Genomic DNA, 18,975 nt, shown 5'->3' with positions numbered 1-18,975 from the left:
ACTTTTGTGCGATGGGGTTAGTTTGTTTAGTGTCACTTTTCCCTCACCCTGTGATTTTAACACTTTTACTAATGATTCACTTGAAATATCAGAACCCTGAGCAGTGTGTGTTTCAGCATGCAGATTTGTGTGTGCGTGTGTGTGTGTGTGTGCGTGTGTGTGTGTGTGTGTGCGTGTGTGCATGTGTGTGCGTGCGCGTGTGTGTGTGTGTGTTTGTGTGTGTGCGTGTGTGTGTGCATATGTGTGCGTGTGTGTGTGTGTGTGTGCGTGCGTGTGTGTGTGTGTGTGTGTGTGTGTGTGTGCATGTGTATGTGTCCACCCTGTAGTGCTGCACAGCTCTGTGCTCACAGCAGAAACAGATACCCTGCAGCTCTTGCAAGCGGACCCCTCTGGCTGTCTGGCAAAGCCGTGAGAGTTGTTGACTCTATGCACTGTTGTTATTATAGCTCCTCCTAGGGTGTGATCTGTGTGTGTGTGTGTGTGTGTGTGTGTGTGTGTGTGTGTGTGTGTGTGTGTATCAGATGCAGTACCTGAGAATGTTACATTCAAAAGAAAAAAAAGCATTCTTGTGTGTGTGTGTATGTGTGTGTGTGCATTTTACTAGCAAAAGGTGTGCGCAAAATTGCTGCGTGTGCATGTGTAAATGTAAATGTGTATTTGAGTGCATAATATGTCTGTGTGTGTCAGATTTACGTGTGTGTGTCTAGAATATGTGTGTGTATCCAGTCCTGCATTTGCTATGTGTGAGCACGTCTGTGAGTCTTTGCTGTGGGAACCGGACCATGTGCAGGTTTCTATGTGAGATCCCTGCAGAGCACAGCCCCCAGCCCCCCCCCCCCGCCCCCAAACCCTGCCGGCCTGCTCCGCTCGCCTGGCTGGACGTCTAGAGGACAAAAGCCCCAGGAGCCTCACGGCCAGCGTCGGCATCAGAGCCCAGGCACAGGCTCCCTGCGGCCGCCGTCGGGGGAGGACGGGGGGGGGGGGGGGCAAAGCGGTGTCGGTTATCCCTGCCGTGCCTCTGTGCACACACAGCCACAGACAACCCCCTGACACCACTCTAACGCAGCGCAGTGCAGCCAGTCAGCCCCGCCGGCAGTGGCGGGCGGGCGGGCGGCGCCTCTGTTTTGGTTTTCTCGAGGCTGGCAGTTGATTGACGTCGTGTGAAGGTTGGACGCTTCTGAATGAAATCTGAAATAGCTGCGAGCTTCCCCTGGCCTGTTGATGGATGTGCAAAGTTTGAGCGCTGCGGTGCCATTGCACACAGTAGTGTAGTTTTGTGTGGATGTGTGTTGTGTAGCTCGGTGCGCTGTGGTATAGTTTGTTTCATTTTGGGTAGAGTAGTTTTATGTAGTGCAGTGTAGTGTAATGTTATGTTGGCATATTACTGTGATAAGACCCTCTCTCTTTCCATTAGTTATGTTCAGGCTTCATGTGCATTGAGATTGAAATTCATATCAGTATCGAAGACTGTCTTTACAAGGTATAGACAGAAGTATCTACTGTATATTCATTTCTTAGTCTCAAACCAACACAACAGACATTACCGTAGATTAGTTGGACACAGACTAGCCCTTCACTAGCTACCGTCAGACCAGTGTTATTAGAATGTTGCAGATTTTTTTTTCTACAGAATGACATCTTAGAATCCCACATTGTTGATGAACATTCTTTTATTAGGATAGTCAACTGTCCATAGACTGTATATATACAGTTGGGCGGGCGGGCGGACTGTATATATACAGTCTATGCAACTGTCCTACTGAAGGAATAGGTCCGGCCCAGACTTGGCGCGGCTTTAGCCTGGATGTGGCTGTCCCCCTGCATTTTAGTTTCAGCAGTAGCAGATCTGATGGGGCCTTTAATGTGTCTTTTGTCTCTCTCTCTCTGACTAATGTAGTGCTGGCCCTCCTGTCTGGCAGGTCTCTGAGGGTCCCTCAGGCCAGAACGCTGATGTGTTTTGGAAAGAGTAAAAAGAGAGGGAGGGAGAGAGAGAGAGAGAGAGAGAGCTTTCAAAGTTTGTCTGTCCTCTCTCAACATAGCACCCCTCCTTCACCCCTCCTGTATCCCTCAGTTACCACCCCTAGCGTAGCATAGCATAGCATTGCGTAGCACCTCCTTATAGGAATAGGGGCAGTGGGCCTGTGGAAAATATAACCTTACTAACAGGCCGATGACAAATGGAAGTATTTAAAAATAGATTACTTGTTTTACACTAAATGCTGAGATCTAGCACCTGCTTGCCAGGCTCTAGAGACTAAAAAAGGAGTTGAAATGGTGTCTAGACTACTTTGAAGATGTTGGTCAGAAACCAAAGTTCTTTACACTGTGTTAAAATGCCTGGATAGGAAGTTGATTTAAGTTACCTCCGAGGGTTTATAAGAACAAGCCAGAGCAGGTCTTTCTGTTTGGCTGTCTAACCTTTAAAAGGAATTCACACCTACGAGGTAAAAATAATGTAATGTGCTGGCAACAATGTAATTCTGCCTTAACATGACGGGTGACAGCTCGCCCACTTATTCAGATTAGCTGCCAGACATAAATCAGGTATAGTTTATCATTAGTCATTGTTCTTGAGAAAAGTATTGTGGTTTCGTGTTTTTGTGATATATTTTGGTGGAGAAAAAAAAGGTTTTTGGTTGTATTTGTTTTTTAGTGACCTGTCCTTTATCTGAGCTGTGTTTGAATTCCATGTCTGTTCAAGCACAAATTGTGGATTGGAATGAAGTAGGTTTTGAAGAACTCTCTTTGTGTCCCATATCCTATTTCTGACCCACAGGTAATCTGCCCCTCCCTCCTTCTCTTTCTCTCTCTCACTCTGTCTCTCTCTCTCTCTCTGTCTCCCGCTCTCTCTTTTTCTCACTAGCAAGGTGGGCTCCACGGTGGGAAAGCAGAGGGAGGGTGTATGTGTGTGTGTGTGTGTGGGGGGGGGGGGGGGGGGTCTGAGAAGAGGATGTGTGTGTGTGTGTTTGTGAGGGGAGGGGGGGGGGGGGGGGGCAAAGGTGTGGATGGGGGTTTGTGGAGGGGGATGGGGTGGGGGTCATGGCCCAAGGACGGGTGGATGACAGGGCCTGCCAGTGGAGGGGCAACATTGAGAACCTGCGAACCATGGATTGGGCTTTTTCACATGGAATTAGCTTGTAGGCCAGGAGGAATGCTGTGATGGCGGTGGCTATTGCTCACACTGTGGCATTGTTGCGGGGGCCACTCACCTGTGGGGCCAGCCTGACTGTGTGTGTGTGTGTGTGTGTCTGAGGGGGCTGGTTGCCTGCCGGCCTCTGGCCATGGCAGAGGGCACCCTACACAGCAGGGAATGAAAGACCCCCTTGCCTTTGCCTTGTCAAATGAGAGAAAAAATGAATAAGAGAGAGAGAGAGAGAGAGAGAAATAGAGGTAGCCTGGGAGAGTAATGCAATACGGATGTTTCCAGCTCCAGCAGCAGGACAGGGGGGAAGCGAGGTTTGTAGTTTTAAATAATCATTTTCTTTTTTGACATTCAGCAGCACACTCTCTCTCCCTTTCCATCTCACTTGTTCACTCAGTTCACTCTGTTCCTCTACCTCATTCCCCTCTCTTTTACTCTCTTTACCTTTCTTTCTCCCTTTTTTTCTTTCTCTCTTTCTTTCTTTCTTTCTTTCTTTCTTTCTTTCTTTTAATCCAACCCACTTTTTCCATTTTTAGGATCTCTCGATCTTGCTTTTTCACTTTTACCCCTTTCTTTCTTTTCCCTACGTAATTGCTCTCTCTCTCTCTCTTTCTCTCTCTCCCTCTCTTTGTCTCTATTCCTCCTATTTTTTCCCTCTGACTGTAGTCACCACCAGGAGCAGAGGCCTTCCCCTGGCCAACAGGAAGAATCAGTCCGGTCTGGGCTGATTGCTTAATGACAGATGCCAAGGGAACAAAGGAGCCTCTGATAGCAGCCTGTAAATGAAAAGGATTCAATGGGCCAGGAGAAAGACTGAGAGAGAGAGAGAGAGAGAGAGAGAGGGAGGGAGAGAGGGAGGGAGAGGGGGTGAGAAAGAGAGAGAGAGAGAAGAGTGGAGAAGAAAGCTTAGGAAGAGCAAAAAGTGTGATAGAGAGGGGATCCGGTGAAAAGGAAAAGAGAGAGAGGGAAGTAAAAACAGACAGAAAGTTTAGGAAGAGCGTGATAGAGAGTCTGAGGTAGAGAGAGCGAGAGAGAGCGAGAGATAGGGAAAAGATTATCAAAACACAGAGTGGAAGCTGATTTTAAAGGTGTTTATTTTTTAGTTTGTCATCCCCCTTTCCATTTCCCCATCATATAAATACACACATCCTTTTTTCCCCTTCCTTGCATTTTGCATGCCGGGACAGACACAGACAGTGATTGTAATGAGTGAGAGGCGGAGAAGACGAAACAGGCCGACTGAAACAGAAAGACAAAGTGTTTGCATAAGAGGTAATTATGTATGGATTCTGCAGGAGGATCTCTGCCCGCTGTACAGTAGGCACATCTGGTGTGCGTTAGCGGTGATTGTAGGTTTTGCGGGGACCGCTGCTCCGTGGGGCTCGGTGAAGAGAACAGGGGGAACTCGGTGCACTGGAGCGCACGCACGTCTGCGGAGATGAAGCCGATCTGCTGACGGTCGCTCCTAGCCTGCCGCACTGTGTTTGTTGTCAAGCCGCTGGCGCTACGCTAGTATTTGACCATTCAAAGTTATCAAGACCACATACTGTACACACAGATGACTTGTTTTTACTTGATAACACTTGTCTGCTAGAAACAGACCCTTTGGGGTAATGTGATGGAGGGTGTCACTGTTATGGTTTAGGGTTTGTTTTCATTGGCTTACCAGCTCGCCTGGCGCATGGTGTGGGCAGTCCAAATACACTAGGAGTCATGCGTTGTGGGATAACTGGCCTCTCCCCTTGTCACAGGGTACCATCTTACCAACTGTATTGTCAAGGCACTGAAGCCATGATCATTTTAAAGATTTCCGTTTATAATGAGCAAAACAAGCAATGAAGTACACAGACTCCTTTTTCAGGATCTTATCTTCACTGTTAACACTGTTGCATTTGCACTGTTGTATTTGACTGCACCATCTTGACCGAGTGTTGCGTAACAGCATACTATACCTACTGCTGTCATTCCTGTTGCATCCTGTTGCGCTCTGTGGTGTTTACGAGCACCAGTGCAGAGGCCTCTAATGAGTCTGTGGAATTAGAGCACACACACACACACACACACTCCAGTTAGTCCACCGTCGCCACCTCCGCACTGCTGTCTTCCGCCCCAGCCCTCGGCCCCCGCTCTGGCTACCAGTGAGGCAGCCGGCTGCTTTACGCAAGGCCCCAGCTGTGCGGCGTAATTGTTCAGAGGCTGGCGCATTCTTGGTCCACAGTGGCCCTCTGCGTCGGCGCTTCCCCGGAGGTCCGAACCCACACACACACACACACACACACACACACACACACACACACACACACACACACACAGTCACACACACACACAGACACAGTCGCACAGTCACAGCACAACTGTTAATTGTGTGTCGTAATAACCGGGGGGATTAAGACTGAGTAAACACACACAGAGCACGATGGGGAACGACAGAGAAGGAAGTAAATAGGAGAGAAAGTGGAGTCCAGTTGGCCAGCTGGGTGATCCCTCCGTGGGATAGTGTGTGTGTGTGTGTGTGTGTGTGTGTGTGTGTGTGTGTGTGTGTGTGTGTGTGTGTGTGTGTGTGTGTGTGTGTGTGTGTGAGTGAGTCTCCTGTGCATGTTCTTCACTTTAGTCAAATGGGGGGACTGATGTGGATGAATTTCAACAGTTGGACATCAGTGTGATGTCTTTGGGTATTTGGGAAGTTAAGCAACATATGGATTTGTGTAGAATTTGTATTCCAAAGCCTATGAGATTCATGAGAAGCTAGTCGTCAATTCTCAAAGCTCTACGGACTTCCAGAATTTAATTAGACATTCCCAGAGGCAGAACATCTACTAGAACAAATGTCAATGATCAGTTTATTAAAAATAAGTTAGTCCAGCGACTAATACATCATATATTTCATTATAGCATAGATCATACCTTCCATCAATGATGGAGCCAAATCCTTATGCATGGAGAGGTAGATTTTAAGCTGTAGTAATTTGACACAATCCTTTTCCCACCTCATCTCATAGAGCTCAGCCTTGATTTATCGGATTGTCCATCAAATTGTCTATATTTCTTGCAGAAGGTGTTCATCTGATAATGTTGTTGATGGTGAATCCTAGCCTGGGACTTGATTGTAAAATAACATTGAATTTCAGAATAATGGGTTCTCTAGTATTTAAAATATTCAGTCGTTTTCAATTCACAAACAAAAGCCACACAATGTGACCCCTTTCACCTGGGCATTGTAAACAAACCACAGCTGTCAACCATAAGCATTTTCGCTGACTCTCACAGCAGTCAACCAATTATTTTGCAGTGTTCAAAGCTTAGCCACAACCAGTGACTGAATTTGAATTGAGGTTAAAGAGAGGTTCTTTTTCCTCTGGGTTGGTTTGTTTTGCCTTCTTTTCTTTTAACACACAGACTCACTCGTTGTGATTGCCAGGATGAAAGTTCAGCACAGACCCCCCACCCCTGACTCTTACACCCCACCCCCCTGCTTCAGCTTTGCTTTGAGGTTGGAGCTGAAGGCATGGAGGTAGAGGCCCTCTGTGCTGTAATGATTTTGGCCTGTCCGCAGCTCCACTTCCAAATGACAAATTGGGGCTTCGCAGAGCATTGCAGATGCATAGCAGAGTGTCTTAAGACACACGATTACACACACACACACACACACACACACACACACACACACACACACACACACACACACACACACACACACACACACATACATGCATAAAAAACACACTGCGCTTCCTGAGCTCTCTGAGTTCTCCAGCTCTGGTTGGCGGTCCATCTTCTTCTGAACTGGAACTTCATGTGAGGTCACTTTGACTTCCCAACTCCCCCCTTCCCATTCCCATCCCCCTAGACACACACATGCGCGCGCACACACACACACACACACACACACACACACACACACACACACACACACACACATACTCTTTCTCACATGCAAACATGCACATACACAAGCACAGACACACACACGCTCATACACAAACAAACACAAACACACATGCAGACACAGACACACACACGCACACACACAGACAGACACAAACGCACACACACATGCACGAACACATACACCAAAACGCACATGTACTCACACACTGACTCTCTCCCCCCTCCGCCCCTTTATCTGTGCTTGCGGAGGCCTGGAGAGGAGGGGGAGGTCGCCAGGTCAAAGTCTTTTCCTCTTTGGATCTCGGGGCTTGCTGGGAGAATCTTGGCGAGAGAGTGGTTGCATTAGAGCAGAGGTTGGGGGTCAAGATTTTAATTCTGTTAAAGAACAGCTGGTTTGAGTTTCTCCACACGTACCCCCACAACCCTCCCCCCCCCCTCCAACCGTTCCCGCTACCCTCCCTCGCCCCACAAATCCAGGGAGATGAAAAATTTGTTCAGAGGGGAACCAGTAAAATAAAAAAGGTTTACGGTCTAAAGCCCTTACCCCAACTCTGTCCCAGCATTAGACAGGAATGCAGTAACGTCAGCATTTGGGCCAGGTTCAGACCGAGTTAAAACAAGGAAGTCCTTTCTGTGTTCCGAGTGTCTTAACAGGCAGTGGAGACTTAATTAAAAGGCTTAGAGAAAGGGGAAAAGCCATTTCACGCCGTAAACTTAAGCTGTGTTTTTTTTCTCTCCTCTCCTCAGAAGGAATTGTTTAATTTTAAGTTCAGATAGCTTTTCAACCAGTCAGTAAAACTAAACCCTTTTGCCCATGAGTTATGGCCTTTTGAGATTCATTTTGCAGTGTAGAATAACTTTAAGGCTTTAGGTGTTTAATTCGGCCAAAAACTGGAATTGCTGTGAAGGCGGGCGGGAAGCCTTCTCTTTTATCGTTCGAAGCGGCCTTGTGAAGTTTCAAGTGCAGAGTGTGTCTGGCCGCCATGCACTTTTCAAACATCTCTACACTTTTTTTTCTTCTTCTTCTTCTTGTTTTCCAGAAACGATTTTCCCCCCTCAGCCTTTTAACTATTTCACAGCCCCGTTTGTCTCTCTGTTGGAAACGTGTTGATGTGAATGTGAATGCTTGAGCAAAACACTCTCTCTCTTTCTCTCTCATTCTCTCTCTCTCTCTCTCTCTCTCTCCAGCCCAGCCTCTGCACAGAGGATGAGTGGGGGGTGGGCAAGGGTAGGGGTAGGGGTAAGGGTAAGGGTGGGGGTGGGGGTGCTGCCTATAAATGGAAAACTAATAACAGATTTTCTGTCTGCGTTCTCTAGCAAGCTGGCCCGAGGCTGTGTTGGTGTGTGGCTCGGCAGCAATCAGAGGTCATAATTTCATTGGCGGTTAGCATCAGGTTCAATTTTTCTAGTGCGTTACATTTAGCAGAAAGTCTGGTTTGTGTTACGGCGCACGATGGCTGAGTAGGGAAGAGTGGAGCGGAGGGTAGGGGAGGCGAGTGAGCGAGAGGAGGAGCCGGTCCCAAGCTGCAGAATCACTCACAGGCTCCAAGATGTGGACACTACCTCCAGTCCTTTAGTGGGCGCTACCCACTGCCCCACTGCCTGCGCAGTTCCACAGCTATCTCTTTGTTCATGCAACACCAACCAAGTGTGTGTGTGTGTGTGTGTGTGTGTGTGTGTGTGTGTGTGTGTGTTGTTTTAGGATTTGTCTTTCGAGGTGTGTGTGTGTGTGTGTGTGTGTGTGTGTGTGTGTGTGTGTGTGTGTGTGCATGTAGATGTGTGGCACCAGACTTAACAGACAGAGCCTATTATGTGTGTGTCTCTGGGGCTATTTTACATGTTTCTCACCACAGTCTTGGTGGGCAGAAGCAAATTTCCCTCATATCAGCCTGCGTGTGTGTCGGGGTGTGTGACTCAGTATACAGCAGCCCAGCGAAAAATGCCCCTCTCTCTGCCAGCACAGCTCCATGCCAGTCCAGTTGGGGGTGGGCAGTGGTGAGTCGGTGTCAGGGCTTTGGTACATATCTAGAGACCCCTCTAGTGGCCAAGCCCCAGGCCCCAGCCTCCCCCACTCCCCCTGATGGGGCTGTTTATTTGGATTAAGATTTAGCAGGTGGGGGCTCAGGCCTGGAAGTGGTTGAAGCTGATTTAGACGTCAGAGGGAGGGCTTAGGCCTCCAAATGGGAATTCTCGGCTTGTTGACATTAGTCACCGTGTGTGTGTGGACTCTGGCCGGCAAAAAAAAAAAAATCCTTCACCACTTTCACATGTGAAAATCATTAATCAAAACTTTTGGATGTTTTCACACCGGACGTGTGTGTGTGTGTGTGTGTGTGTGTGTGTCTAGTTGGGCGTGGTGCTGTTCATTCACATTTTGCTTAGTGTGCACTTTTCTTGTTTTCCTCAGGAGTGTGATCAAGTCCACATTGACGACGTGTCTTCAGATGACAACGGCCAGGACTTAAGGTATGGTAGAAAAGCAGAATACTCTTTTGCAAATGTAGTCATTCACTGACAGATGTTTTCATTCACACATTAGACTCAGAAGACAGGCAGAGCATATTCCATGTCTAGAGTGCTTATATGTTAGCATTAGAGCTACCAGTAAAGTTACCACAGTTTAACACCCTGAAAAGCTGACTGTGTCTCTCCTGTTTCTGTCTGTCTGTCTCCCTCTCTCTCTCTCTCTCTCTCTCTCTCTCTCTCTCTCTCTGTCTCTGTCTCTGTCTCTGTCTCTCTCCTCCAGTACGTATAATTTCAGCACGGACGGCTTTCACGCGGCAGCCACCAGTGCCAACCTGTGTCTGGCCACGGGTGTGAGGGGAGGCGTGGACTGGATGAGAAAGCTGGCCTTCCGCTACAGACGAGTAAAAGAAATCTACACCACCTACAAAAACAACGTCGGAGGTAATCCCCCCAAATAGAAACCACTCGTCTGAAATCCCTCAGAGTGGGTTCAAGAGAGAGGTGTGTCAATATGGATGTGTCATTTCAAAGCTTCCTCATGTGTAGGAGCACTTGGTCAGAGTAAAAGAACATGTATGTCTATTGGTGGGAAGGGAGGTGGGGGTCATTTTTTGAAAGGCGTTACAAGGATGGTCCAAGTCAAACAATGTTCTCCCTGCGTTCGTTTTCAGGCCTGCTTGGCCCGGCCAAAAGGGAAGCCTGGTTGCAATTGCGAGCAGAAATTGAAGCCTTGACGGACTCCTGGTTAACACTGGCACTGAAAGCACTAACATTAATCCACTCAAGGTAGGCCCACGCTGAGGAAAATTACACAGGCTCGTCCCACATATACATACATCAGGATTTGGAATAATATTTGGGGCCACTCACGGCTCCTTGAATTGTGTGTGTGTGTGTGTGTGTGTGTGTGTGTGTGTGTGTGTGTGTGTGTGTGTGTGTGAATTATAAGTGTCCTAGCATTATGAGAAATAGCATGCTGAGTGCTGGGCCGTATCATTTGCAAACAATTTAAGAGCCATTTGTCAGGAGGTGATGGCCCCGAGGCACTACAGATGACAAATGAGACCATCCTTAATTTGTAAAGTCCATGTTGTTTCTTGTCCTCCTTCCCAGTGATTTAGGATGATGTAATAATTCTCTCCTTCTCTCTGTCTCCTCTCCCTCTCTCTCTGTCTCTCTCTCACTCTCACTCTCTGTCTCTCTCTCACTCTCACTCTCTGTCTCTCTCTCTACCTCTCTCACTCTCACTCTCTTTCGAATGCTCTCTCCCTCTTTTTCCCTCCCTGTCTCTCTCCCTCTCAGGTCAAACTGTGTTAACATCCTAGTGACCACGACACAACTCATCCCAGCGCTGGCGAAGGTCCTCCTCTACGGCCTGGGAATAGTGTTTCCAATTGAAAATATTTATAGTGCAACGAAAATAGGTAGGTCTTGCCAACAGCTTCCTGCCTTCCCCAAATCCCAAATAACCCCCCCTCCCTCCCCACACCCCAGCCTCCCCACAATTACCTGTTAGCTTGCTCTGTGTGCACTTTAGGGGGACAGTGAGGACTTGTGGTGGGGCCCTGAGCACGCAAGCCTAATGACTGTGATATTGCGCGTAAACAAACGGGCAGCACGCGCGCATGAGATTGGACTGGGCCGCAGAGGGGCTGGACACACGAGAGGGTTGATGTCGGGTTCTAAGAGAAGGGGTCTAATCAGGCGGGGATTATTTTCTTGGAGCTCCGCCTGAACAGGGCCCCTCCACTCGCCTCCTCCTCACACACATATATGCACACACACACAGACACACACACAACCCTTCACCGAACCTGCATATGAAACCACTTCAGCAAATTTATGTCATTCCACATGGACATTTCTTCGTCTTTCTTTTTTTTTTTTTTTTCCTCTACTTTTTTTGTCTACTTCTTCTTCTTTTCTCCTGCCCTCGCTCTTCAGCGTTTTCAAACGTTAAATAAACACCAACCTTCAGTCTCGGGCTATTTTCAAGCAGATCAGTGGCGAGCTCAGACATCTTCCCTCTTCGCCGAGCCTAATGCCCATTCCTCCAGCGGCGTTAGCATGTGAGCCTGATTTAGCTTGTTAAACTCCATTTGTCCCAGGACAAGGGAGGAGAGGGCCACACTTAATGCTTTTCAGCCTGCCTCTATCAGGGCATTGATCTTATCGAATCCCCCAGCCAAGCCTAAGTGTTTACACTGTGTAATTTTGTGTAACTTATTGCGTATTTAAAGCGTGTGCTCCTCTCAAAAGAGCTAGATTTTTGGATGCGTGCCCCGCGCCCCGCCAGGACTAGCCAGTGATAAAGCTGAAGGCAGAACCATTTGGACAGGAAGTGGAAAAATGTCCTGCTGCACCAATAGATGCCAAAATGGCAATATCTCTTAAGATCTGTTTTATTTTATCGTAACACACAAATAGTGCACATTGACAAGGAAAGATCTGGACAGATAGGGCCAGTTCCATGTCTTTGATGGAATTTGTTGGACGTGTTTAATTTATTCAGTATGTGTGGGATTTTTCTTTTATGACATGCAAGGTAAACAGTCTTGTCGGTCAGTCTTGTCACCTGTCCATCCCACCTGTCAAAAGCATTTTTTGTAAGTGACTCTGAAGGGTACTGTGGCCCAGCTCCACATAGTCTGCCCAGTAGTGACCTCAATCTTGTGCCTTGCAGGGAAGGAGAGCTGTTTCGAGAGGGTCATGCAGAGGTTCGGCAGGAAAGTTGTTTACATCGTCGTGGGAGACGGAGTGGAAGAGGAACAAGGCTCCAAGAAGGTGAGAGACCTAGTGACCTCTCTCGACTCAAACGAAAAGAGTGGGAATGTTTTCTTCTTTTCACCTCCTTCCTTCCTCCCTCCTCTCTCTCTCTCTCTCTCTCTCTCTCTCTCTCTCTCTCTCACTGATTCCTGCTCCCATGCTTTCATCCTTTATGTCACCTACAAGCAAATTGGCTAAGCAACAAGAACAACAAAGGGGGAAAAAACTGAGGAGGAAAAAAAGAGAGAAAAGCTTGACAATCTAATCAACTCCGTTCTGCTCACAGCTTTCAGCTTAGGAGAGGAGGCGAGATGACATAATTATAGATTGCTGCCCTGGGCCCATGCACAGTGTGAATGTGTGTAACGCTAGACAAGTCCTCTCAGGCATGTTTAGAAGAAGAACCAAGACCCACAAACAGAACATGTGTTTAAGCAGATTAAATCTTTGTTGACAAAATTAAGCTTTTTGCTGCCATGACAAGCTATGCTGGAGTAGGGAACAGGTAAGCTTGACTGGCAATCCCTTTTGATGTGCAGGCGAAGCATGAATTAATATGGACTAGAAGGGTTACCCTCCACTCCCCAAACCAGTTGGAGAGATTTGGGTTACATCCAAGCCCCCAGGCCATCGACGAGAGTTGAATACTCTACATCTGTGCCAAGATTTTAATGTAAACTTTAATGGTCCGTGCATAAGCCACAGCCACTGCCAAATATTCATGAAGCGGTTAATTACCAGGTACCAAAGGATGGATTCATGTCATCGTTACAGTACTACACTAAATAGTTCATGTTCATAATCATCGCTAGTTCATGGGAACTAATTACTTGATTAATGCTAGTTCAGAGATCCAGGACATGAACATGGCGATAGACTGAATGTATAGCTTGTTTGTGTTAGTGTACTAACTAGTTACTAGGTGGTGTTGCTAGTCCTCCAGTGGGCCCAGAGGGAGTTTCTCTGGCCAGGAGAGTTAAGTGCACCATATACGGCCCGTGTCCCTCTTTGACAGTGTGGACCCACTAGATGAGGGCCATTGCTAGAGAGGCGTCTTGACTTGCAGGCGTCTTGACTTGCAGGCGTTAGGTGCAGCTCCACGTCAGGAGCGGGTACGAGGGCAGTCATGCAGGTGAGCTGCATATCTCGGGTGACGTTAGGTGGAACGGCACAAGCGCAGAGTTGACCCCTCTCTGTCTGTCTCTCTCTCTCTCTCTCTCTCTCTCTCTCTGTCTTTTTTCTCTATCTCTCTCACTCACTCTCCCTCTTTACCCCCCTACCCCCTGTCGCCAAAAGAAGAGTCCCAGAAACAGTTCACTCTCCACTTAATAACTTCACAAAGAAAAAAAAACAAGAAAGAAAGAGAGAGAGAGAGTGAGAGAGAGAGAGAAAGAGTGGGGAGCATGATACCATCTCTGCAGCTTTTAAACTTAAAAGCAAAGACAATTTACAAAACAAAGAGAAAAGAGCCTTTTAAGGGTCAGCGCAAGCTTCCCTAAGCGGAACACATGCCGACGGGAGGCTTTACCTTTGATAAGGCCCCGGTAATGGGGCTCCTCCACCGGGCCCAGGACGCTGCCTGACAGACCCCTTTCATTCTGACAGACTCATGTTTCTCCCAGCCTCTCTCCCAGGAACAATGTCTCATTCGCTGGGGCGTCCCAAGTTGTGTGTGTGTGTGTGTGTCTGTGTCTGTGTGTGTGTGTGTGTGTGTGTGGGGGGGGGGGGGGGGTTCAGATGAGAACCCTTTACTTCTTTGTATGAAATGTTTAATGTCATTGTTTAGTGTAATGACTAGGACATAGTTATTAGTTATTTCATTTTGGTATATTATAGAACATATATTATATATATTTTTTTTTTATATTTGATATATGTCCATCAGATTCATAAGGCATGCTTCTACCTGATGATATATGTTATCTGATCCCATATAATAAAGAATAGGATATCCCTATTTAGAAACGTGAAGTTCGCAGAGAGCTTTGTCAGTGCCAGACGGCAATAAATATTTATATCAGGGAAATATATATCGGTAAATAAATACTTGTAATTAAAACTCATAATAATGATAAATATATAGATATATGAGTGTGTTATAGTGTCAATGAGTTTTCATCAGTCTGTGTGTGTGTGAGAGAGAGAGAGAGACAGAGAGAGAGAGAGAGAGAGAGTCCATCCACGTGTCTGTGTGTCCATGTGTGTGTGTCCATGTGTGTGTCCATGTGTGTGTGTGTGTGTGTGTGTGTGTGTGTGTGTGTGTGTGTGTGTGTGTGTGTGTGTGTGTGTTGTTTAGTCTGGCAGTAAGAGGCTGTGCTGGCCCTAGAGAGAGGCAGCACCTCCTAAGCCTCCTGTGGTGTTATGTGCTGTTAAGAATGTCAGGCCATTCACATGGGTGTGAGTGTTTTTCCAGGTGAAGAGCTCAGTGTGTGTCTCTGCGTGTGTGTGTGTGTGTGCGTGCGTGTGTGAGTGTGTGTGTGTGTGTGTGTGTACTGCCTTCCCTACTCTAGCCTTCTTCTCACTGGTTCTCTTCCCTCCTGCTCCTGCTGTCTGAAAGCCTGTGCCTTTCATTTCTCACATTCTTGGATGACCTTCCTCTTATCACCTCTTCATCTCTTTTCAATATCCCTCATTCTCCTCTTTTATTTCTGTCTGTGCCCTTGTCTCTTTTCTTTCTCTCCCCGTTTATAATATTTTATTTCTTCTCTCTCTCTCTCTCTCTCTCTCCCTGTGTCTGGTTTTGGTGGGACAGGCCAAAGTGGCCATCTTGAAAATGCTGTAAGTGCAAGAATGCAGGGAAAGTTAAGGCCTTTAGTGGAATAGTGGCCTTTAATGCAAGAATGCAGGGCAAGTTAAGGCCTTTAGTGGAATAGTGGCCTTTAATGCAAGAATGCAGGGAAAGTTAAGGCATTTAGTGGAATAGTGGCCTTTAATGCAAGAGTGCAGGGTAGGCTAAGGCCTTTAGTGGAATCGAGTATAGCTTGGTATAACCACCAACAAAGCAGGAGCGCTGAAGTGTCCACAGTGAACAACTTATCTGATGAAATGGTCAGATTTGATATTTCATGTTTTGAAATAAAGGTGTGTACAGGCCACTCTAACCCCACCCTCTCTCTCTCTCTGTCTGTGCAGCACAACATGCCCTTCTGGAGGATCTCCAGTCACTCTGACCTGATGGCCCTTCACCACGCGCTGGACTTGGAGTACTTGTAGCACTGCAAACCGACCGGAGCGGACCGGACCGGACCTGACAGGCCCGCCTCACCAGACAGCCACGCCTCACGCCTGCATCTACTGCGACCTTTGCCCTCTGAACCACATCTCACTCACACACCCCTCATCATGCCTTCACACACACCCCTCCACCCGCCGTTGCGTCAGAGGGGAGAGATGGAGGGGGAGGAGGGGGGGGGACCTCCCACCTCTGGTGCCCCGTGTCTGCGTTCCTCGAAAAAAATTGAGATAAAACTTGACTGAAAAAAGGAGAGAGCGAAGAGAGAAAGGGGGCGAAAAGAGAGCCTCTTCTGAGTGACAAGGTGGACGTGTTGACATATGGCCACGGTTCGTCTTAACCTCTTTTGCGTATCGGCGGACAATGAATTTATGGCACTGCAGCTGCTGGTCCCTGCTTTACTGTGAATCGGCTTTTCTCTCTCTCTCTCTCTCTCTCTCTCTCTCACTATCCCTGTCTCTAGCTCATTCACTCTCTCTATCTCTCTCTCTCTCTCTCTCTCTCTGTCTCTCACTCTCGAAACAAAGCCATCAAAATGTTTTACGGCCCCTGTCTGTGCCGGGGCTCAGCGAGGGTTCACACCTGTGTAGAAATCAGAGCTACCGACGTCTCGGAACTCAGCCAGACTGACCCTCTCCACAGCCGCTGCCGCCACCATAGCCACTGCGCGGTTTAATCCTCGACCCACAGCCACCCTTCTTCACCCCTCTTTCTCTCTCTCACTCTCTCTCTTTCTCTCTTCTGACTTTCTCCCCCTCTCTCTCCCTCTTTCTGATGGTACACAGACAGACATAAGGCTCCAGTTGCTCAATCGGCCACCCCCGTTTGCCCACCGCTCGGCCACCGATGACCCTGGATGTCCGGCGCTTCTTATTTATGAAACCATCCCCTCTTGAGTGAGTGGTGTTTTTAGTCCCACAAAGGTACCTCTGTGAAAGACTCGTGCCTTTCTGCGTCAACTAAGTACTTTTGAATTCCACCTCACTGAGAAGTCTATGGAGGAAGAAACGAAAAGAGGATTTTCTAGTAATTTAAGAAAAAAAAAAACTTTATTTACATTGCTGAGATAATCATGTACAGAAGAAATCTTTTTTTTTTGGTGTGTACATTTGTAATCACTGGACTATTCCTTCCTATATTCATTTAGGTACATGCTGTTGAAAGGTGGCAATGCTTTTTCATTGAAGTACAAAAAAAACAGCACACTGGCACTTTGGCTTGTGCGCTAGGGGGCCTCAAAGTGTTGATTGTTGATGTGTTTAAGGGTTTTTGTTCATTAAAACAAATATTGTAGATAAAAAAGGGATTTTGTGATAACTTGTTCTGTCAAGACCAAAAGCATGGATGTCAAGTGTCAATGATTTCATTCTCATTTTGTTTTTTGTTTTGTTTCCTTCAGTGCCGTTGTCTCTCCCCTATATTTCTTTCTGCCTCTTCTCTCCTCTCTCTTGACAGAGGAAAAGGTCTTGTGTTCTTCTCTATCTCTCTCTCTCTCTCTCTCTCTGAGACGAGAACAATGCGGGCTCTCTAGCCCTTTGGGTCAACATTTCATGCGGGGTGTGTCTCCACAGAAGTGTTCCAACTGTGAGAGCAGGAGCCTTTTAGACCAGGAGGTTAGCGTTAGCGTTAGCATACAGCCTCAAAATTCAAGTCCTGACTGACTCTAGAGCTCAAAACAGAGTGCAAGCGATGGATACAAAGCTTGACCTTAACAGGCTCTGAGGCTGTATGTGTGTGTGTGTGTGTGTGTGTGTGTTTCTGACATTGCCCCCACCCCCACCCCACCCCCACCACCATCTTTTGCCTGGATCTGAACCGTTTAACTCAGGTTAAACTTCAGCCTCCTTCATGGGCATAAAACCTTACATTAGATTTGACTATCTTTTTTACTGGCGCAAAAAAAACAGGAACTCTTGTACAGCAAGTGTAATTTTGTATGAAGTAGTCTTTTTATTTTGATTTTTTTGAAAAGGTAAAAAATGTGTTTCTGTGTCCACTTTGAATTGCTGTAGTTGAAATTCATTGGAAGTCATTACGCCTATTGATAGTGCTTAGGTTACTGTTGACTGGGGAATTCAAGGAGAAAATATATATATAGGTCTTGGACTTTTACAAAGCCACTACTCCATACAACGAAAAAAAGGGAACCGAAAAAAATGACGAATGGGTTGAGAACATACATGTGCTATCGACTGTGAATTTCCTCTGCAAGAACCGACGCGATCTGTTTCTAATTCTCCTCTCCCCTCACGCGGTTACTGCTGCCGGGCTCTCCCAGGTGACCCCCCCCCCCCCCCCCCCATCACCCCACCCCCCGCTCATAGGAACCTTTTTCTCAGCACATTCACAATTTCACTCCTCTGAACGAAAACTCTCTCTCTCTTTCTTTCTTTCCCCTGTTCACAGGGACTACATATTGCTGCTAGGTCAAGGTATCAGTAACAGTAGGCCTAAAAATGTTTTATAGATTTACACAGCATTTTTTTTTTTTATTTCAATGTTGCAATCATAATGCAAACTGGAAATAATTTACAGTACATGGGCCTCATTGGGGAAACACAAAGGTTTGTTGTGTCTGCAAAAAAATAAGATGTGTACAGATGTTTTTGACATTATTATTTGATTTGTGTTTAAATTAATAAAAAATGATTTGTGAACTGTTACACATACATTTCCCTCGTTGGAGTGATTGAAATGGTGCCTTTGACAATCTTCCCTGCTGAGCTGGAGATTCATAGAGTGAGGTGTGTCTGTTTCTTATTTGAAAGCATAGGGAACTGTGTTTACATGTGTGAACTGTGGAACCAAAGGCCACATCTCTCTCTCTCCCTCTCTCTCTCCCTCTCTCTCCCTCTCTCTCTTGCTCTTTCTCTCTGCCTCTTTCTCTCTGCCTCTTTCTCTGCTCTTTAAAATGTTAAGAAAACTACCCTCTCTATCATTGCAAAAAACACGCAGATAAATATTGCAAAAAATAAGCAGATAAATGTTTACATGCGTATAGTACTTGCTTATTATTGATTTGTGTAATTTATTGAATTTCTGACTCTGCATCTTTTATAAGCTATTGTTCTTATTGCTCTGCTTAATTGCTTGTACCACTTGTAGGCCTGTAGGATCCCTGTCTTTTTTTCTGCCCTTTCATCATTTTGCTTCTTTCTGTTTTGAAGTTGTCTTTGCAGTTCTAATATATCCTTCCTCTCCCTTGGTCACGCTTTTGTGTTATTACACTTGAGAGATGTTTGTGTGTAAAGCCACTTTATGGTTTCCTCTGTTTCTCTCTGCTGAAGGATTGAGTCTTTGATTTGGAAGAGTGTAAATGCAACATGTCCAGCACTTTTTTTTTTTTGAGTAAAAACTTTCAGCCCCTCAGCAAAGAGTAAGAGAGTGAGGAAATCCACTGCATTTCTTCCCTGCTTTTGTCTTTAGTTCTTTATTTCTTAGTATAATATAAGAAATATCATTCATATTATAATTGTCATTA

The 18,975-nt window shown here is 46.5% G+C and overlaps 1 protein-coding gene across 1 annotated transcript in view; it reads left to right on the top strand.

The window, feature by feature from the left end:
- eya1 (EYA transcriptional coactivator and phosphatase 1) overlaps window positions 1–18,165 on the top strand; it is a 49,628-nt gene extending 31,463 nt beyond the window's left edge. Inside the window, 6 exon segments of the mRNA XM_042068224.1 lie at window positions 9,438–9,496; window positions 9,777–9,937; window positions 10,168–10,282; window positions 10,799–10,920; window positions 12,180–12,280; window positions 15,395–18,165. Of these exon segments, the coding sequence (XP_041924158.1) occupies window positions 9,438–9,496; window positions 9,777–9,937; window positions 10,168–10,282; window positions 10,799–10,920; window positions 12,180–12,280; window positions 15,395–15,475 (639 nt within the window). The 3' untranslated portion in view covers window positions 15,476–18,165.
- The last annotated feature ends 810 nt before the right edge of the window (window positions 18,166–18,975 follow it).

This window comes from Alosa sapidissima, chromosome 17 (assembly GCF_018492685.1).
Source record: "Alosa sapidissima isolate fAloSap1 chromosome 17, fAloSap1.pri, whole genome shotgun sequence".
Lineage (NCBI taxonomy): Eukaryota > Metazoa > Chordata > Actinopteri > Clupeiformes > Clupeidae > Alosa > Alosa sapidissima.
Note: the sequence above shows the minus strand (reverse complement) of the source record. Positions and strands in the feature narration are given on the sequence as shown.